General features: G+C 36.5%; 1 protein-coding gene across 1 annotated transcript in view; it reads left to right on the top strand.

Moving 5' to 3' along the window:
• Positions 1-22,924, top strand: part of LOC150093110 (uncharacterized) — a 532,180-nt gene that overhangs the window by 35,473 nt on the left and 473,783 nt on the right. Inside the window, exon 2 of the mRNA XM_090414155.1 lies at positions 13,673-13,764. Coding sequence (XP_090270281.1) covers positions 13,673-13,764 — 92 coding nt within the window. The remainder of the gene's footprint in view (positions 1-13,672; positions 13,765-22,924) is intronic.

Here is a 22,924-nt window from a genome sequence, read left to right as displayed (position 1 = left end):
ATCAGCCTGATCTGAATTGTGCTGTGTAGTCACTGTGAAACGTTTTCATACCTCCATTTTTGAAAATTTGCACTTGATTAGATCATTGGAATGAGATCTAATGCAGAGAGTAAGGGAAACTAGATCATCTTGGGAGGAATACTGAGAATATGTATATAAGTTCAGCTGGGATGTGCAGACATAATAGTGACACAAATGTCAATGATTATTATTATTATGGGCAACTCCAGGGAGTCCTTAGACTCATCGAGGGAGGCCCTAAACATCATGTCCACACAACTATACGACATTCTCACAGTATCTATCATACCTTGCCTTGAACTCACTCGCTGTCATAGCACCCACAACAGACTCTGGCAGCTTATTCCACTCATTTACCACTCTAAAAGTAAAGAACCCAGCTCTAACACCCTTGCTAACCACACTCTTGCCCAGCTTCCATAGGTGTCCCCTAGTTCTCCCACCACCAGTCATGATCTCAAAAATATCCTCTGAATTAATCCTATAGAAACCCTTTAGCAATTTGAAGGTCTCAATCATATCTCCCCTTTTCTGCCTATCAACTAATTTCTTCAACCTGTTCTCATAAGGTTCATTCTATAGACCTGCTATCATCTTGGTCACTCGCCTTTGGATCCTTTCCACCTCCTCCTCATCAAGAAGAAATCTAGGTGACCAAATCTGGGCACAGTAGTCAAGATGAGGTCTTATCAAGGCTCGGTACAGAGGTACAATAACTTGCTTGTCTCTGCTCGTCAAAGTATTTAAGTATTTTTCAACAACCAAGTGAGTTGATGAGCTGATTTAGCCACTTTTGCAGTGTGCCCCCTAAACTTCATCTCCCTATCTACCAACACTCCCAAGTCCCTGGCCTCATCAATCTCCTGGAGTACAGTTCCACATTGGTGGAACTGTACTCCAGGAGATTGACGCTGCTAATCTTTTCATCCTAAAATGCATAACCTTACATTTTGTCACATTAAATTGACATCCATTCTCCTTACCCCAGAACTCCAATCTATCCAAGTCGTCCTGCAAGATTTTGACATCTTCTGCATTCACTATTGCCCTACCCAACTTTGCATCATCAGCAAACAAATGAACTGTTCCTCTTAGATCCTTCCCCTATATCGTTAACGAACAAGTTAAACAGCAGTCGTCCAAGAACAGAACCCTGCGGCACACCACTAGTCACAGGCCGTCTTTTGGACACTACTCCTGAATAAACTACTCTCTGATATCTCTCCATCAACCACCCACCGATCCATCTCACCAACCCTATATCCATTCCCATGTGATGTATTTTACGGATTAGAATTCCATGTGGTATCCTGTCAAAAGCCTTAGCCAGGTCCAGCAGTATTACTGTAAACACATTACCCTTATCCAGTTCAGCCCTCACTGTGTTATAAAACTCGAGCAAGTTACTGAGGCATGATCTACCCTTCACAAAGCCATGCTGTCCCGCCCCGTACAGTATCTCATTTTCATCAATCCATTCCTGTATTTTTCCCTTGAGTACTTTCTCCAAGACCTTGACAACGACTCCTGATATGCTGATCGGTCGGTAATTTGCAACAGTAGTCTTGGATCCTCCTTTATGCAGTGGAACTATTTTCCCCTCTTTCCACACCTTCGGGACTAAACTAGAACAGAGACTCAGATTAAACAACATGGTCAAGGGCACTGATAATTCTTTAGCCGCTTCACGTAAGACCCGTGCCGGTATACCATCCAATCCCACAGATTCACCTCCAGTTCATTCATCACAATTCCCATATAAACTAATGGTTCCTTAATTTTTTCAATGTCGCCACTTGGATGATATACTCTTGCAAAGTGCTCGATCAGTAATTCCACTATATCGACTGATTCAGTGACCTCCTTACCATCGTCATTCCTTAAAATCATTTTGCTGTGTACAGTTTTTTTTTTGCTTGCAGCATATTGAAAGAACTGTTTGGGATTCTCTTTAGCTTACATAGCTAGTTTCCTTTCATAATCCGCTTTTGCTTTTTTTACCACACTCGTTACCCTTCTGCCCTGCGCTTTATACCGTTCATGTGCTTGCAGGTCACCTTTCTCTTTGAATTCCTTCCACAGTTGTTTCTTTTTTTGCAGCTCAAGCTTAATGGTGTTATTCATCCATTTAAACCCTACTTGTTTTGCTATTCGGACCCTAGGTATACAATCAGCCATAACCTCCTGTAAATGCTCCTTGACCACTTCCCATACTCAATCGACATCCAGCCCTTGCAGTTTTGCATGCCATGGCACTGAACCAAGCAATCTCCTAAGCTTGTCATACTTGCCAGCATGGTAATTCCACATATACCCTGTCTTAATCGAAAATTCCACACCTTTAGCCACCTCCCAGGCCATGCCACCTTATCACTCTCACCAATAGGTGGCAACATGGTCATATTCATTACAGTCAAATTCTCAGATGCTATTACCAGGTCAAGCACTCTCAAACCCCTAGTATTTTCAATTACATGCTGTCTCAGATAGTTATCCCTTAATAATTGAATAAAATCCAGTTCCTTCCTCACATGTGTCCTCTCCTCCTCCTTCCAATCAATGTTACCATAGTTGAAATCCCCCATAATAATTACCCTCCTTCCACTCATTGCTTCTATTTGCTTATGCATACTATCTCCACCATCTATTCCATCACCTGGTCTATAGCAGCACCCAACTGTATATTTCGTTCTGCCAGTTTCAATCTCACACCAAATAGCCTCAAATGAGCTCTTTTCACTATCCTGCAATACAACTTCAATTCTCCTTGGCTGCAGTTCATCAGCTATCATCAATAACACTCCTCTCCTCATTTTATTCTCTCTGTCCCTCCTAAAGACACTATAACCTACACATTCTATCCCACTATATCATCTTCTGTCAGCCATGTTTCTCTAATGCCAATAACCTGTGGCAAGGAAGAACCAATCAAGACCAAAAATTCTTCCTTCTTGTTCTTAATACTCCTGGCATTAGTATACATGAAATGCAGAGGTCACTTTGTCCCACCCCTGTCTTGATGCGTTATTCTAACTATCCCATTCCGATTTCTTGTCCTTAGTACTGGCTCGAGTACATTATATACATTCTTACACTCACCTGTCTCACTGATGTCCGCATATCCACTCCCCCTCCCCTCCTTGGTAGTTCTAGTTTCCCTGGTTCTGCACATCCATTTTCACTTCATTCAGCAATACTTTTTCCAGTCTCCGCACACCAAATCCATTCAAATGCAGGCCATCCATCTTGTATATATCCTTTTGCCCATCAAACTCATTCCACATCACACCGTCTGCATAACCTGCGCATAAAGTCATTTGCGATTATGGCCCTCCTTCTAAACTCCTCTCTGTCGTACCGTGGCAACAGACTCACCATCCTAACTCTGTCACTCTTTTCTTTCGCTACCTTTAACAATACTTTCAAGTCCTCTCTCATAAAAAATTTATCTCCTTTCAATAAAATATTGAATTATGAAAGATTGAATTATTTTTTTGAATAATTCGAATTATTGAATTGAACTGATAAAAAATTGAATTATTGAATTCTTTCAATTATGAAAGATGTAGTCCAGCAGAAGGATATAGTCCATCCTTCTGCTGAAGGATGAATTACATTTTTGGTTCTTCATGCATTATGAGTGCATCCATAGAGGATAAAGAGAAAATTGCCCTACCGAGCCAAGCAGACTGCAGATTTATTATTATTATTTGACACCTCCAGGGAGTCCATAGACTCATCGAGGGAGGGCACCTGCTCTACAACTCTGTCTCCACCAACTGACTGCAACTACACCAACGCCATCTACCACCCACCACCACCACTGGTATTTCCATAATCACAAACATCCATGCCCACGGTGGGATTTGAACCCACAGCCTTTTTGCTGGAGAGCGGATATGCTAACCACTTGGCCAGCCAGGCTGGCCAAGTAGTTAGTGTATCCACTTAGCTTGGTTAGCGTATTTATATATAAGAAAAAGCCAGGAGGTAACTTATGTGTATATACAAATGCTAGGAGCATTAAAAACAAAGTCGTTGAGCTTGTAAAATTGTTGGCATTAGTGAAACTTAGCTCTCAGAGTTGAATGTAGTAACTGGAATGTAATGTATAGGGTATAGTATTTTTAAAAATGACAAAAGAGATAGATAAGGAGAGAGCTACTACTGCTAATGATATCAGATGACTTGAGTCCATTTTAGATAGAAACGCATGAAAGCAATAACATGATATGTTCTGTGTAGTAGTAACGTGACTTTGAGGCTATCTAGTGTGAAGTTGAGACTAACATGAAGAAATATATTGCAATTCATTTGCTGAAAATGAATAAATGATTTATCATATTACCCTTATGAATATTCAATGAGTAATTATTACGAGTGACTTAATTATCCAAATATTGACTGGGTAACAGAGAAAGCTTATGATAAGAATGAAAGAGAATTTATTTAGCTGTTTCAAGATAACTTTCTCAAGCAGCATGTGAAAGAAGCATCTCGAAAACAAAGAGAGTTGGATTTGATCATAGCATCAGAAAGTGTGTCAGTTAAGGATTTAACTATTTTTGCCAATTGGTAACAGTGATCATGCCATACTGACCTGGGAAGAAGCTAACTATATGGATGTTCCAGTGATGAGAGGTGACTTGAACTACAAATATGGAAATTATGACAAACTCAGGAGAATACTATCTTTGGTTCCATAGTATCAGTTACTGAATGGGAAATCACAAGTGCATGGGAAGCACTGTAAATGTGCATGCAGCAGTAACAAGTGTTCTAGAGTTCTAAGAACAAATAGGGTGAGAGTGAAATGGATGTGCTATCTTATTATGCCAGAGAACCAGAAGAAGAGTATATAGAGGGAATGTTGAAAGTTTATTTTTCACTTGGTTAGACTATAATAAATTTAGTTTAATCCTTTATCCAATTGTGAGCAAACAATTTTTGCACCTGAAAATATCTTCAGGACTAGGGTAAGGTAGTATAACACTGGGCAACTCGTAGCAAAGGTGGACCAAGCTAACATCACTCCTCTCTCAGTATCTCCCATAATGCAAAACACATCTCCTTGTGGATATGTATAATGTTATGCATTAAGGGAAGGGCCACTACCCAGACTAGTTTTGACCTTTATTGAGGTCTCTTCAGTGGGAACCAGGCCCTGAAGTGGAGATACTGAGATAGGAGTGATGTTAGTTTGGTCCTTTGCTATGAGTTGCACAGTGTTGTACTACCTTACCCCAGTCCTGAGATTTTCAGGTGCAAACTTTGTTTGCTCACACTTAAGGATTAAATAGATTAAATAGGATAAAGGATTAAACTAAATTTATTATAGTCGAACCAAGTGAAAAATGAACTTTCAACAGCTTTCTCTAAATCCAGAGTAATTTAATAAAAAGGGGGCACACCTTTTTGGCAACTCCTATAGGTAAAGATGACCTTGCCATTGTTTCTGCCTGGTATCTCCACTTCTGGGCCTGGCTCTCATTGAAGAGACCTCAATAAAAGTCGAAACTAGTCTGGGTAGTGGCCCAGAAGTGATGGAGTGATGACAGGGATGGTTCCTTGTCATCACTCCTTCCCGCTGTTCAACCAAGCGAAAGAACTCCCCAGTGTCAACCCTGTAACCACCTCTCAACAGTTTAGAAGCCTCAATCATATCATCTATCCTTCTATCTGCCAAACTCTGCAGTCCGCATTCCCTCAGCCGATCTTCATAACTAACATTGTACAGTCTTGAAACTATCTTTATTATCTGCCTTTGTACCCTTTCCACAGTTAATTTATTCCCTTCAAATCTCCTGTTATACTCTTGCAGATATACTCTTGTAAAGTGTTTACTTAGTAATTCTACTATTTCGACTGATTCAGTTACCTCTCTACCATCAGCATTCATTAAAATCATACTGCAATAAACATTATTTCTTTTACTTACAGCATATTGAAAGAACTGTTTCTGAATTATATTTAGCCTGTATTACTAATTTCTTTTCATACTCTGCTTTTGCCACTCTTACCACACTGGTTACCCTTCTGGCCAGTGCTTTTGTACTGCTCATATACCTGCTGATCACCTTTCTTCTTGAATTCCTTCCACAGTTTTTCTTTTTTTGAAGCTCTGGCTTAATGATGATATTCATTCATTTAACTCCCACTTGATTTTCTCTCCTGACTCTAGATATGCAGTCTGCCATTGCTTCCCTTAAACGCTCCTTTACCACTTCCCATGCAATATCAACAAATAGTCCTTGCAGTTTCACATGCCATGGTACTGATTTAAGCAATCTCCTAAGCTTGTTATATTTACCTGTCCCGTAATTTCACATATACCCCTTCTTAACTGAAAATTCCACACATTTAGCTCCCTAGTCAAGACCATATAATCACGCTCACTAATTGGCAGCAACTTGTTCATATTGGTTATAGACAAATTCTCAGATACAGTTACTAGATCAAGCACTCCGAAATCCCTAGTATATTCCATCACATGCTGTCTCAGGTAATTTTTCTTAGTAACTGCATGAATTCTATTTCCTTTCTCCTATATGTCCTCTCCTCCTTCCAGTTTATGTTTCCATAGTTAAAACCCCATAATAATTACCCCCCCCCTTCCACTCAATGAGTTTATTTACTGATGCATATGATCCCCATTGTCTTTTTCTTTCCCTGGTCTATAACAGCATCCAACTATATATTTTGTTCTGCCGGCCTCTATCTCACACCAGATAGTCTTAAAGTGCTATTTTCATTGGCCTACAGTTGAACTTTTACTCTCTTTGGTTGCAGTTCATCAACTGTCATCCATAACATTCCTCCCCCATTATTTTCTCTTTATCCTCTCTGAATACACCATATTCACCAGATATATCCATGTTTTTCAGCCTGTATAGAATATGGTTTGTTTGACTTAAGTCCCAAATTAGTAGCTTCATGTGTTCTCTGAATGAAAGCATGAAGTTATTGTTCTGTGTCCTGGTTGCATTTTTTCTAAATGCCTATTCATATCCCCTTTCTAAGAAATATGGAAATTAATTCCATGCCAACTAATAATTATATTTTAAATAATAATTATACTTAGTTATATTTTCTTCTAAATGCTTATCCTCTCTTCTAAATGACTAAAATTTACAAGGCAATGATCTGTTCTGCACTAATTTTCTGTTACATGTAGCAAGTTTACTCATATGGAAGGGATTAATTCTATACATATCCATCCAACCCTTGAATACTGTTCACACATTCAAGGTGGTTTCCCTAAGAGCTCCCTAAAAATACTTGACTCAGTGCAGAAGAGAGCAGCTACATTGATTAATGACACATCTCTTACTACTTCACTCAACTCTTCACTGATGTTTAGTTTCTGATGTTTTGCATTATCTACAAATATTTCCATTGATTCCTCATCAGAGTTGGTATTAGTAATTTCCTCCTCCTTTTTCTGAATCTTTTAAAGCATACAGTAGCTGTTTAGCATCCTTACTTTTGAAATATCTTTGGCACTTCGAAACATCAAAACAAGGAAGGCTCCTGGATTCGATAATATTCATAATGAATTCCTGATACATAGTGTACCTTATGCTAGATTGTGGTTGGCCAAATCCTTTAGCGACATACTTGAAAGTTGTTGTGGTTGCATGCCCAGATGCAACCACAACAGATAGAAGTGAAAAGCTATTTCCCCATAGCCCTTTTAAGTGCAACCTACAAACTTCTGGAGAGACTGATTCTGAATAAGATCAGTGGGAAAATTCTGGAATGGGTTCCAGTAGAACAAGTGGGGTTCAGAAGAGATCATAACTGCACAGATCAGGTCCTTAGCTTAACAACTTACATTGAAGCAGGGTTTCAAGATGCTTGATGACTGCTGCAGTCTTTGTTGACTTGACAGCAGCCTATGATACTGTCTGGAGGGAGGGACTCATATACAAATTCCTTAAGATCATCCCATGTAAAACTGGGGCACCTCATAAACAAATTATTATGTGATCGATATTTCAGAGTGGTAAATGGGAGAAGTATCAGTAAACAGAGAGTGCTTAAAAATGGATTGCCACAGGGCTCAGTGCTAGCGCCACTGTTTTTGAGTCTTTACATTGCAGACATCCCTGAAACAGTTAGTAGAAAGTTTGCTTATGCAGATGATTTAGCTTTGGTAATCAGTGATAAATCTATAGAAAGAACTGAAGAAATATTGATAAATGAAATGTCGGCCTTATGGCAGTTTAATAAAAAATTGAGATTAACACCAAATCCTGGTAAAACTGAATGGTCTTGTTTTCACCTTAGTAACAGACTTGCAAATCAAAAACCAGAGATATATGTTGATGGGACATTAATCTCGTTTAATACAACACGTAAATACTTGGGGATAACCTTGGATAGAACTTTGTCATATAAACAACATATGATTAATATCACTGCTAAAGTATGTACTAGAAATAATATAGTTCAGAAGCTCTGCGGTACTACATGAGGCTCAAGTGTCACAACTCTGCAGTGCACCACTTTGGGACTGGTCTATAGCACAGCAGAGTATGGTGCCCCTGTCTGGCTTAATAGCCACCACATCAACAAATTAGATGTGGTGGCTATTAAGCCAGACAGGGGCACCATACTCTGCTGTTTAGAAGCCTCAATCATTATTAATTATTAATAATGATTGAGGCCTCAATCATTATTAAGTGCATGGTGACTTAATCTCACCATGCACTTAATAATGGGCTGTATCAGAAGCACACCCTTACAATGGCTCCCCACTCTGAGCCATATTACATGAGTTTATTCCAGGTTCTTTATCTGATAGATTAAAATCCAGAAGACCTGCCATTAAAACTGCCTGTAATCTCAGTCAGAATGCCAGCTTGATGAATAAGTGGGATGCACTGTGGACTCAAGCAGTATCACCTGAAGTCCATAGCTACCTAAATATTCTCCAAAAACCATCTGAATTTGACCTGCCCAGGAATATATGGAAGACTGCTAACAGGATCCGTACAGGTCATGGTGTATATGGAGACTTACTATCAAAATAGGGAAAGATACTGTGGATCCCCACTGCCCTTGTGGAGCCAAGACCCAAACCGTTTGTCATATAGTTCAGAAATGTGAGTTAACAGCATATCCATGTGAAATAATGGACATTTTTGACCTATCCCCAGAGGCAATCAATTGGATTAAAAATCTAAATGTAAAAATATGACTAAATTTTTGCTTGCTGCTTGTTTATGTTTTACTTCTTATTTATAATTTTATATATATTGTATCTCATCTATATTCATATGTATTTTATTTTATTTCCTTTTAACCATGTGTATATGCCATACGATAAATAAATAAGCATCCTTTCACAGAAACAGATTTTTATTTTTTCATTTTTTTTAATCTGTTGCTGTCTTTTGGATCAGACTTCCTTTGTATGTATTTCCCAAAGTGTGCAATGTACAGGTCTTCAAATCCAATGTTTTTCTTCTTATGTTTCTGTCCCTTCATGTATATGGGTTGAACATCCTCTACTGCATGCAATTACCATTGCAAAAAACAAACAAACAAAAAACCTCACTGTCATGTGTGGTGCAGTGCAGCAGTGTCTTAGAATTGGAAGGTAGCATGTCATCATAACATTCTGTTTTTAGGCTGCTATTCTTTATCTCATTTGTTAATGATATTTCCCATAGATTGAAGGAGGGGGGGGTGTTCAGTTTTATGTGAAGCCTGTTCACGAGATGTTGCAAATCTCTTACATGTTAGTCTTCTGTGCAGACAAGGGTTAGATGATCTGGAAACCTTGCTCTAGATGCCAAACATGAAACTTTTTAAGTCACTTCAGGAGTAAGATTGTAGATTCATTTTCCAGGAGATAAAATTCATCTCACACCTAAAGACTCACAAACATCCATATTATTAGTTGGAATTTGAGCCCCGAACTTGTTGGTTGGTGAGCTAATTAGCTATCTGCTCAACCAACCAGGCCAGTAGTTGTTTGCTGATAATGCTTGTTGTGGAGAGTTTTAAAGAGCAAATCAAGTCTCTTCACTAAGATTTAAATAGCCTTTCAGCTTGGATAGATGAATGCATTTGCCATTTTAATGTTAATAAGTGTAAGGTTTGCACTTTGATGCACAGATGTGTAAGTATTGTATTGCATTAGTGAACTGCTCTTCAGGAGTAATGGTTGATAAAGACCTGATGTTTAAGATATGCACTGCAGCAATTTGAGGGCTACAGATCATACTACTGCTCTACTAAAGAGAACATCAACAAGTAAAATGTGAACTCCTGGATGTACAAGGGATGTCCAGAAAGTAAGTTCCGATGGGCTGTCAGAGAAACAAAAATATACTTACAAAAAAACTTTATTGAAAATTAAAGTAGACATCTTTCACTACTTTTCTACATAATTTCCACCATTGTTCAGGCACTTATCATAATGGGGCACCAAGAGTTGTATACCTTCATCGTAGAAGGTTGGCGCCTGCGACGTTGACTGCTTCTTTGACCTTGTTATCGTTTTGAAACTGCCAGCCACCAAGGAAAGATTTCAGATGTTTGGACAGGTGAAAGTTGCTTGGCGCGAGGCCGGGACTATATGGCTGTATGGAATTATTCTCAGCCGAAGGTGGCGAGAAGTTGTTGCGTTATGCTGGCCATGTGTGGTCAGGGCAGGTGTTATCATGAATCAAAACAACGCCCCTTGTAAATGATTAAATTATATAAAGGGTGTCCCAAAATTCACGCAAAAGTAATTTTGATAGAAAACACAGGTTTTTAATTAAAAATTGTAATTTCTTATTGATTCATAAAGTATACAGTATAGGATTATGCATGGAATAGCATATCGGGTAAATGGCCTCCACGGCTTTGCTGGCACATACGCACTCTTGTCGAAATTTTCCATGACCGTTTTGCATAAATGTGGCTGAATTTTGTTGATACAGCGCTCAATTTCCTTCTTCAAGGCATGGGTGGTTGTGGGCTTGTTGGCATAAACCTTAGACTTCAAAAAAACCTAAAGAAAAATGTCCAACGGCATTAAGTCACATGATCTGGGCGGCCAATTCTGATCACCAAAACGGGAAATTACACGATCAGGAAATGACTCATGCAGTAATTGAATTGTTTCTCGCACTGTATGGCATGTGGCACCGTCTTGTTGAAACCACATGTCGTCCACATCCATATCTTGCAATTTAGGCACAAAAAACTGGATTATCATGTCGCGATAGTGAGCACCATTAACTGTCATTGCCTTACCAGTCGCATTTTCGAAGAAGAATGGACCGATGATGCCTCCAGTCCAAAATCCGCACCAAACAGTGACACATTGTGGATGCATTTGTTTCTGAACAATCACTCGTGGATTTTCTGAACCCCAAATGTGACAATTTTGTCGATTAACGACATCATTTTCATCTTGAGCCATCAAGATGAAAATGAGCCTCATCGCTGAAGATGATTTTGTTCGAAAAATAAGCATCCATTTGTTGTTGTTCCATAATCCATTCAACGAACTCTCTTCGCTGTGTGGTCAGTAGGCTTCAGTTCTTGAGTCAATTGAACTTTGTAAGCATAAAGATGCAAATCTTTCGTGAGAATACGCCGTAGAGAGCTTCTCGAAATGCCCAATTCAAGACCATGGTGCCGAATTGATGTTCCTGGACTCTCAGCAACACTCTCACGAACTGCTTCGATGTTTTCTGTTGAACGACTTGTTGAAGGCCAGCCAGAGTGTATAAGATCACTAATTGATCCAGTTTCCTTGAATTTTTTAATTAATCTTTTCACAGTTGATGAAGTTAAATCACTATTCTGACCATATTTTGTACGAAAATTGCGAAGTGTAGCTGCCAAACCTTCATTATTTTTAAAATATTGCTCAACAATGAAAATGCGTTGTTCTTTCGTGTAGCGCTCCATTTTTAATAACCCTGAACTGTCAGCTGTCACGCTGTCTTTTTTTTCTCGTTGGCAACACTTTACCGCACAAATGGCGCTAAATTTAAATCTTGCGTGAATTTTGGGACACCCTGTACTTGGTTTAATTCTTCATCCAAGTGTAAGCAAACAAAGTTTGCACCTGAAATATTTTTTTTTTTCAGGACTGGGGGCAACTCGTGGTAAAGTTGGTATGACTTCACATCACTTGCCTTAGTATTTGGCAACTCGTATATGAAAATATGACTTCTGCATTACTTCAACCTTGGTATCACCTCTGGGTCTGGCTCAATAAAGGTCAAAACCGGTCTGGGTAGTGACCCTTCCTGTAATGCATAGCATTTTACATTTCCACAAGGAGATGTGCTTTGCATTATGGAATACTAAGGCAAGTGATGTGAAGTCATACCACCTTTACCATGAGTTGCCCCAGTCCTGAAAATACTTCAGGTGCACACTTTGTTTGCTTACACTTGGATAAAGGATTTAAACCAAGCATATAATTTCTTGGTATCTTTAATTTATAGTATAACCAAGTGGAAAACTTTCAACAAATTTCTTCTTCACCTCTATAAAATCCCTTTATTAACTTATGTTTCGATTATATCCCCTCTTTTCTGCTTATCATCTAAACTTTGTAACTCACCATGGGTTCCACCCCATCACCTCCACATCTTAAACAAACTCAGTCACAATTTTGTTGTACTTTAAGTCCTCTGGTTGGGTTAATAGTTGGCTAATTCAGAAACCCTGCTCTAGTGACCAAGCATGATCCCTTTTTTTTGTCCGCCCCTTCAGGATTACAGTAAGCAAGGTGATGGTTTCTCAGAGCAGGCAATGAAAATGATCTACCACCTAAAGAGCATAGTGAACAAAAAAAAAAAAAAAAAAGTAAGAGTAGGTTTTTTTTTTTTTATGCAGCAATTGGTGGCAGTATAATGTATTGCCTTAGTGTGTTGTGAATGTGAAGATTGTGAGTTGGTATAAAGTACAGTATGACAAATACATTGATGATTTAGTGAGAACCTTATACATAGTGAGGTCATTTGGCTCTAGAGGTCTTTTAGTGATAATTATAATAAATTTTAATTTTGATACATGAAAAGTGATTATTGTAAATTTCATTTCTCACGACTTTCCTGAAAATAAGGCAATAGATCATAGTTTGTCATGTTTTGTAACAATTTTTTCTCATCTTCCTTTTCCCTCTTTTACCTTGCGGTGTCGAGGGTTTATTAATCATCGGACCTCAAACCGTTCAGAGGATAAGGTGGTCAGTCCTATGCCCTGGTGAATCCTATGTCCATAGTGCTGAGTTCTCAAGGCCGGTTTGCTTGCTTTACGGGATGAAAAACCCCAGGATAAACTGGGGAAAAAACCCTACTGTCCACACTGAAGACTGGCTAACTTTGCTATGGCCGAGGAAGATCCTTCAGCTCATGTCACCGACAGGAATCGAACCTACGACACTCCTTCCCCAGGCATATGGTTGCGAAGCGCACAGCCACTAGGCTAACCATGCAGACTTCCCTGAAATATAACAATTTTTTTTTTAAATTTTAAATGAGCAGTTTAAAAGTAGTATGTTGATTTAAATTGATATAAAGTGTTTGTAAAGTAATTTTTGTGAAATTATATTTCCACTTTTACTTGCTGTTTGCTGATCTAATCTGAAAAATATTGAAGTAACAATGATTTTCTTTTATTATTATTATAGTTGATGAAGAGCTAAAAGAGTTACATATAAAACTTCTTAGAAAGGCAAGAAAGTGGTTTAATAAAGACAAATGGGAAAAGGCTTTAGTTAAAGTAAGACTTTTTTTTTTTTTTTTTCATAAAATTTCTGCTTTGTGTTTATAAATTGATTTATTATTATTGATACTTGAATATCTATCCATTATACCCATTATCTTCATAAATGCTTGCTGACTGTAATTCAGTACTTTCAGTTCACCACTCGTTCTTAATTTTTTTTTTTTTTTTTTTTACAATTTTGAAGTAGGAAACAATTTTTATTTTCCCTCTTTCCCTTTCTCATTGGTATTCTGCATAACTCCCTTACATATATTCACATTGAGCTATTACTCTCTCACTAACACATGTATTATTTCCTGTATAGTATAATATGCAGGAAATATAAGCCTCATAGCCTTAGTTGCTTCAGCTGTAATTCAGAACTCTGAACTCAATGCAAACTAAACATTGCAGTCTGCAACTGATAATTATGCAAGATGTGTTTTCTAATATCTGATTTCATTGCTTGTATTAATCACTTACTCAACCATGTTCTTATAACACTGAAACTTAGAAGCTCACAGTTCGACACAGTAATTCAAATGTGGTCAAATTAATGTAATGAGGATTGACAATATTTTTTTCTTTCTTTGTCTCTCTCTCTGCAATATTTTTCTCTCCTGTGTACCAAAATTTTAAGAAGTCTATATAACATGGTCATTTCTATGTGATAATTTTTTAAAAAGTTTTTTGTTTTTAATCAGTATAAAGAATCAAGCAACTACTATTGAAAAATGGGCAATAATTTTCATCTAAACTAAATACCAGTATAATTCAAAAAAAAAAAAAAAAATTAAATCTTTCATTTTAACTATATATTTGCTATTTCCCTTATGTAAATGAGTTTTTTTTTTTTTTTTCTGTATAGATTTCTTTGTTATCTTACATGTTTTGTAATATGTGTTAAACTATTTAGTATTTCTTATCACATTTGGCTTAGTTCTGCAGTCGATCACCAGAGGTATGGTGATGACCCCTGCTGTCTTTTTTGCTTCCAAGGACCCATCATATGAGGCCCACTCATTTTGCACATTACTTCTTATACCTCTGGTGTGATTCATTCACAGATGATGCACTCATCACATCTATTAGCAAACCATTCATCAAGAAAAAAAAATTAATCTTCATCCTTGCTAACCACTTCTTAGTTTCCAGCAATAATCCTGCTTTGTTCTCTCACCTAAACCAGTATTGAAAGATATCAACATGTACATCCAGCGAAATCTTACCAGCATTTGTGTCTGCTGTATCACCTCTCTTCTGTGTATTCACCAGTGCTTGCAACTCACATTCCTTTAAATGTCCTTGATCATCTCTGTTATTGGCCTCTGAGCCCCCCCCCCACTGTTTAATCGCATCCTCTTGAAACTCTAAAGTCCAAATCTGAGTACAATAGTTCGAATGTGATTGTATCAAAGCCTTTGTAAAGAGGCACAGTGACTTCCATATTGTTATGTAATGTACTCCATAGCATTGCTCTATTTTACAACTGTTGTAATGTTGTCCATGAATGTAGAACAAATTACATCAGTATAGTATGCCATTTGTAATCTCATCAACCCAAAATTTGTATTTGACAACATAAAATCATTCCTTATTGCTGTGTCCAACTTAGCATTATCTGCAAACATATGGATATCTCCCTTCTGAGCATTCTCAGTATCAGTAATATATAAATTGAACAGTAATGGTCCATAGACAGGATCATAAAACAGAATCAGATTACTAAGACAAGACTTTCTCTTTGCATGCAGTTCTTATAGAGTATCAACTCTCTGTCCAGACCCAAATTCAAACTCTTAATCACCATGACTATCACCCAGAAACTGATTGGCCTGTAATTTGTCACATCTGCTTTGCCACTATTCTTGTGCAACAAGTCTTTCCATCTTCCTATTTCTTTGTTACTCTATTTGTTTTGAGACTTATTAAACAAGCAGATTAAAGGTATTGCCAGTTTGCCTGAAAACTTTCCTTTAGCATCGTGCTTAAATCCTTTTAAGTATCTATGATCATGCTTGCATTGAGATCTTGCACTCCCTGATATATGTATCCTGCTGTGGGCATGGATTTTGTGATTGTCTTAATCACAAAGTCATCATAGAAATAGATACCAAAATGATATCTATTTCTATGATGATAACAGTTTTCTTAAAAGGAATAGAAGAATAGAAGTACATGAGCTACATTATTATTATTACTATTACATGACACCTCCAGGGAGTCCAAGGACTCATTGAGGGAGGGCACCTACTCTACAACTCTGTCTCCACCACTCAATCCACGAACTCCCTGGAGGTGTCATGTAATAGTAATAATAATAATGTAGCTCATGTACTTCTATTCTTCTATTCCTTTTAAGAAAACTGTTATCATCATAGAAATAGATATCATTTTGGTTCCACCTAGATGATGATCCTAGCAAAAAAAAAAGAGTGTAGTTCAAATACTTCCTTTATAGATGCCATCTTTCTATTCACTTGGCGGCTGTAAAGGGATAGTTCAATTCAGTTTATTCATCATTATCATCAAATTCCTGACATGCACCCTTAAGGGGTGTACAGGATATTAGAAGATAGCACAATATGAAAAACTTGCATCACCACTAACTTAATATCTACAATTTTCTTCCAAATCAATCTGTTACCTGTCAAGACTTCAACATTATTGGATCTTAAATTTCTATCTTCTAAGGTACTTTTTACTGTATCAATCCACGTATATCTTGGTCTTCCTCTGGGTCTTTTTTCCTGCCAACCTGGCAGAGAACACTTGTTTTGCTAATCTTTCTTCTCCCATTCTGTTTAAGTGACCATACCACCTGAGATTAGCTCTGCTAATACATTCCTGGATGCTAACAATGTCAAGTTCTTTCCTAATATCCTCGTTTTTAATATCATATTGCCATTGATTCCATCTGTTCATGCCCATAATCTTTCTGAGGACTCTCATATCTGTGGTCTCTAGTCTTTGGTCAAGTGTTTTATTTCTAACCCAGCACTCTCAGATCCATAAGTTCAAATTGGCTTGAACACTGTCTTGTATACAGTTAATTTAGTGTTTTGACTAATTTCTCTCTCATTCCATATAAATTTATTCAGTTGACTTCAAACCATACCAGCTTTGTTGATTATATCCATATTCAATTTACCATCTTCGCTCAAAATTATGCCCAAGTAGCTGAAATGTTTTACTTGTTCTATAGGTTCATTCACAATGCAATTGGTTTTTTCAATCTTTCTGCATTGTCTTTGAATTGCTACTGCTGATTTTCATACCAAATTTATTACAACAATTATTCAATTTAATCAGGATATCTTGCAGACTTGTAGTGGATTTATTTAGAAGTATAACATCATCTGCATAAAGTAAAGAGCTGACATTAACATCTCTAATTTTGATATCAGGCGTAATACCAATTTCCTTCATAATGTGATTCATATAGATTATGAATAATAGAGGGGATAATGTACATCCTTGTCTGACACCAGATTTAACATTAAACCATCTGCCTGTACTTCCTACAATTCTAACAGCTGACTTACATTAATAAAGACTAAGTATTGCTTGATATAATGCACCATTGACACCATACAACTGTAGCATTTTGAACGCTTTTCTCTTGGAACTTGTCATATGCTTTTTCCAGATCTACATAACTTAATACAGATCTTTGTTATATTCCCATGATTTCTCAGCCATTTGTCGTAAAGTGAAGATCTTATCCTGACAGCCTCTGTTTGACCTGAATCTAGCTAGTTCTTCACCAAGCATTCCTTCCACAATCCTGCTCAACCGTTTCTCAAGTATACTTGCATAGATCTTACCAGGAACACTCAGTAGAGAAATACCTCTGTAATTCTCACATTCAGTTTTATTTTCCTTTTTATGTATGGGTACTATGAGAGCTCTACTCCAATCATCTGGAATTTGATCCTCTGTTCAGGCTTTCTGAACTATGTTGTGCCGCTACTGTAAGACTTTTACACCTCCATATTTGAGCATTTCTGGTCGAATATCATCTACTCCATCTGCCTTTCCAAGTTTCAGGCTTTTGATGGTGTTTTCTAGTTCAAGATTGGATATATATTTCTGACTGCATGCCTGCTGAGTGTTTTTTACCACTGTGCTGTCACTGCTTGTTTCATTTATCAATTTTTTGTTACTCCATACATCAAGGATATCTTTTTCTCCAATTTTCATGTCACCTTTATCATCTCTAATTCGTTTTACATCACTCTTTCCTCCATTTCTGAGCTTCTTCAACACTCTCCGGAATATCTTGCCACCTTCTTTGTATTTATTTTCTATTTCTTACCAAAATGTTTAGCTTTCTTACATTTGTCTCTGTATTTTGTAAGAGCACAAGCTGACTTATTTGCCAGGAAACTTTGATATGCTTTCTTCTTTTCCTTCACTGCCTCTTAACTTTCTTTGTCCACCATGGAGTTCTGATTTTTCTATTCTTGCACACACCTTTACCACATGCCTCTGGCTGAATCAATCAGTGTTTTCTTCAGGATTTGCCACTGACTCTCCAAGGTTTGGTTCCTGTTCTCAAACTCTTTCATTTTTTCTTCAATAATGTTTGTGTATTTTAGTCTACACTTCACATCTGAGAGCTGCTTAACTTTTATTGGCTTTTAAACTTTCTTACATGTTTTTCTTTTCAATATGAAATTCAATTTTATTCTGCTCAAGACTAAATGGTTTCAAATCCTCTGGTGTCCTGCACTAGTGAGAAAATGTCACTATCAACAATAACATATTCAAATTTAAATTGTACATATTTGGTCTAATGTATTAAAATTAAGAACTTTTATTGCTAAAAGACCATAAGATATAATTGTATATTGTATATTTTATCATAATATCTTATGGTCTTTTAGCAATAAAAGTTCTTAATAATAATAATAACATATTCAGTGAGACTTTTCTTATTCCTTGCCTCTTCTCTCCATGTGAATTTGTGCACATTTTTATGTTGGAACATTGTGTTAGTAATAACCAGTCCATGTCCTGCATAGAAATCCAACAGGTATTTGCATTATTATTAGTTTTGCTCTTTTCTCCAAATTTTCTCAGAATATTTTTTTATGTCTGACAATCATTTTCTACCCTGCTATTTAGATCCCCAACAGGAACCAATTTTTCATTGTGTCATTTGCTTTCTCTAAAGTCTCAAAACATTCCTCCACTTGTACCTTAGTAGAATCTTCTGTGGATCATAGGCACAAATAAGTCTCATTGTCCAGTTCCCCAGATTGCTCAAGAAGGAAAAGGAGTAGCTATAGTATTTAACATTAAATATGACGCTAATCTTCTTGAATGGTAGCAGTATCTAGTAGAGTGATGTGGGCAAATATCAGAATGGGTCTGATGTTTGCCCACATCACTCTACTAGATATTGCCTGTCATTCAAGAAGATTTGCTTCGTATTTAATTTTGAATATTATAGCTACTTCTTCTTTTTCTCGATTGTAATTGCCTGAATATAGCATTTTGTATTTATTGTTTTGAAAGATCTCGCCAGTTTTTTTCTTTCTTGTTTCAATCACTCCTATTATATCGATCTGGTACTTATTTCATTCCTCAGCTAGCTCCATTTCTTTGCCATTCAGGCTTCTTATGTTGATAGTACCAATCTTGAACTCTAGTTCCTTGGCAAAAATGATTCAGTTTATTCAGTATGTTTTTTCCACAGTACATTCTTTTAGTTGCTATGGCAGTAGACCTTTCTAGGATTTCCTTTAGATTGCTCAACTAATTGTTTCTTATAATCAGATTTGAATTTGTTCCCATGCTGATCACTCTTCAGATCTGTGCTTTACAAGTAACTCATAAAATTCCTTATCCTACTCAAGATTATTCTTAAGGATAATATTTGAAAATGATGATTTGAAATAGAATAAAATCGTTACAACTGACAGTATTCTAAACTGCCTACAGTACATATGCCATAAACAAGACTAGGTTCAAAGCAATTCATTTCCAAATGTAGCACCATTAGTGTGAATTACTCACTTGAACAACTACCAGAAAATCTCCAGCCTAAATAATAAATAGTAACTATTGCACATAATATTTTCTTTAAAAAAAAAAAAAAAAACATTATTGCAAATATTCCACTCTAACACACAACCTTTGGCCTGAAGTACAGCAAACCGTGTACTCCTACTCAATTACTTGTTGCTAAAGTATAACTACCACATGTAAAATGTTAGATATTTTCGTAGAGAGTATCACAGCACAGACCATGACTATAATGCCTACAGAGTCATATGTGTATTACTTCTCTCTTTTTCCCAGACTGATTTATCTATTGTTCGCTGTTTGTTTTCTGCAGCATCATATTGTCATTTCAAAGCCTTTAAGATTTTTTGCTTTTTTATTCATGTAAATTGAAAAATTGAATATTGCTTATAAATGTTGAGCATTTCTAAGCTATTTATTTGATGCCATTGAATCATGTTGAATCAGATTAAATGTCACATGTGTTTCACTATAATCACCATCGCAAAATTAATAAGTGAAATGTGTATTTCTTAAGGTTGTCTTGCCTAAGATATTAGTATTTTTATAGTAATGTTATACAATAAAAGTTAATGCCAAAAAGTTATCAATTGATGAAAGTAACGGTGAATTAGAAAACTAGTATCACACACTTTCCTATTTATGTTAGTATTATTATGAGTTCTTCTCCAAGGCATCCATGGATTCATCGAGGGAGGGGCCCATTTAGACACTTGTACTTAAATGTATCATTCAGCACATTATCCAAGATGCACGACAGTGGCTCACTTATGTATGTCTCCATTATGATATAAAATACTGAAAGAAACTAATGCTTTTTTTTTTTTTTCACTTGCTCTTCATGAAAGTATAATGAAGTTAAAGGACAGAAAGACAGTGGCAGAAAAGAAAGCTATGAATTTCCTGAATTATATCATATCAGTTTCCTTCTTGATATCTTCATCTTTAATATGATTATGTTACTGATACCATCCTGTTCATTCCTTTAATCAAGTTCTTTATTTCTAACCACCTCTCAGATCCATAAGATCAAAAAGTTTTGAATACCGTGTTGTATGCAGAAAGTTTAATGTTTTGACTAATTTCTCTTTTACTGTGTATAAATTTCAGTTGATTGCCCACTGTTGTACAATCCTTGGTTATATTTAATTTGCCATTTCACTAAAAATTGTATCTAAATTAGCTAACTTATTCTGCCTTGTTCTAAAGGTTCCAAGCAAGATGTAGCTTATGTATTCCTACCTATTTTCCTCCTCCTCAGTTTTATGTTCTTTGTATTTTTCATTGCTGATTTTCATGCCAAATTTGTTTCAATTTTTTTCAAGGAAACTTATAGATAGTGGATTTATTTAAGAGTATAAAGTATAAACATTGCATACAGTAAAGAGCCGATAGTAACACATCCAATTATGATATCAAATTAAATTAGATCATTGGTGTCCAACCAGTGGCCTTTGTGCTGGATATAGACCTGCAAATAAATTTTTTTTGAGCCTCTGTAGCTCAGTATAGACGAAGCCCTTTGGTTGGAAAGACCAGGGTTCGATTCCCATCAGTGACGTGAGGAACCTTTATTTGTTCTCTTTCGATGAAAGGTGAGTTAGCCAGTCGCATAAGGAGGTAGGGTTTTTTTTCACCCGGAAACTCGGTTTTTTTTGTCCCCCAGGCAAACCTGTGAACACATGGATTACAGTCATGAATATGTCCCAGCCATATGCCAGTCCCGAGCCTGGATAAAATGGGGGGGGGGGGAGAGCAGTGGTGAAGTACCCAGTAAAAAAAAATCTCACCAGGAATACTTTGTGGGCAATGCCTATGAAGTCACCTATGGTTGGAAACGACTCAAAAGGAAAACCAGGTAATAATTTTTATACTGCCTGTGCAGAAAGTGAACTAGTATAGCATTTTAATTTTTATTCATTATTTCAAGATCTGTGCACATTCACCACTAAAATGTACATAATGTACTAAAATGTACAATGTACATTGCTGGCTTGGTTGGCTGAGTGGTCAGCGTATCCACTCTCCAGCCAAAAGGCTGTGGGTTCAAATCCTGCTGTGGTCATGGATGTTTATGATTGTCTGTGAAAATACTAGTGGTGGTGGTGGTGTAGATGTATAGTTGTAGAATAGGTGCCCTCCCTCCCTCCCTCAATGAGTCTTTGGACTCCTTGGAGGCATTATGTAATAATAATAAATAAGTGGAAATAAACAAATTTAAAAGACTGTGGTTTTCATGGAGGCAAATATGTGAGAGTGTTGAAGTTACTAAGCCACATGTTGGTGTCATGAATTCTGTTTCTTTTATCTATGTTTTGTCTGTGTTGTTTCACTACATGTACAGACATGCAGACTTCAAGATTGACTGTATCTGATGTGTGCATGTAGTCCAGTGCAGTAATACATATGCTAAATACAGTTATGTACATATCAGTCTTTTCATATTGTGAAATTTTGCAATTTTGATTTGTTCTTTGTATTGAAATATTATTAATTTATAATGAATTAAAAATATTCCTTAAAAATGTTCCAAAAGAGAGAGTCAATTTGTAGTGTCATGTTTTTAATCAAAGGTAGACTGAAAACTAATTTTTCATTGAGTACAACAAAAAGCAGCATGTTTGGCAGGTAAGGAGACTGTGTTAATTTTTAAAGAATATAATTTAAAACTACATTAAGATTCCAAGCATAAATCTTATAATCATTATATATAATTTATATATAAAAGAGTGTTTGGAACATTTTTCTTTTTTACAAAAAGAAAAATGTTCCAAGTTACAAAGCAAATTAAGAAAAAACACCTTGAAAATGTATCAGTCAAGAAATTTATCTGCTGTAAGTACCATTTATAAATTGCACATTGGATTGCTTTCAAGTGTGAACTATTCAGTGCTGGTGAATTTGTTAAATGTTTTTTTGATGAAAGGGTGTATTGAATGTTATTTGTTTGGCAAGAGACCAGAAAGCAGAACTTTCATTTAAACATGATACAAATTTTTCCTATTTTTCACCCTTTTTAAAATTAGTTTTGTATATGCTGATAGTATGCTTGCAGGTATTTCATGCTTTGGTATAAACAGAAAAGGAAGGTAGATATTTCACTGAAAGCCAGTTGTGATATATTTTATAGAACAAGTACAAT

Source organism: Typopeltis vanoorti, chromosome 24 (genome assembly GCF_054136105.1).
Source record: "Typopeltis vanoorti isolate ZY-2024b chromosome 24, IOZ_Tvanoo_1.0, whole genome shotgun sequence".
NCBI lineage: Eukaryota > Metazoa > Arthropoda > Arachnida > Uropygi > Thelyphonidae > Typopeltis > Typopeltis vanoorti.
This window is presented reverse-complemented; position numbering and strand designations above follow the sequence as displayed.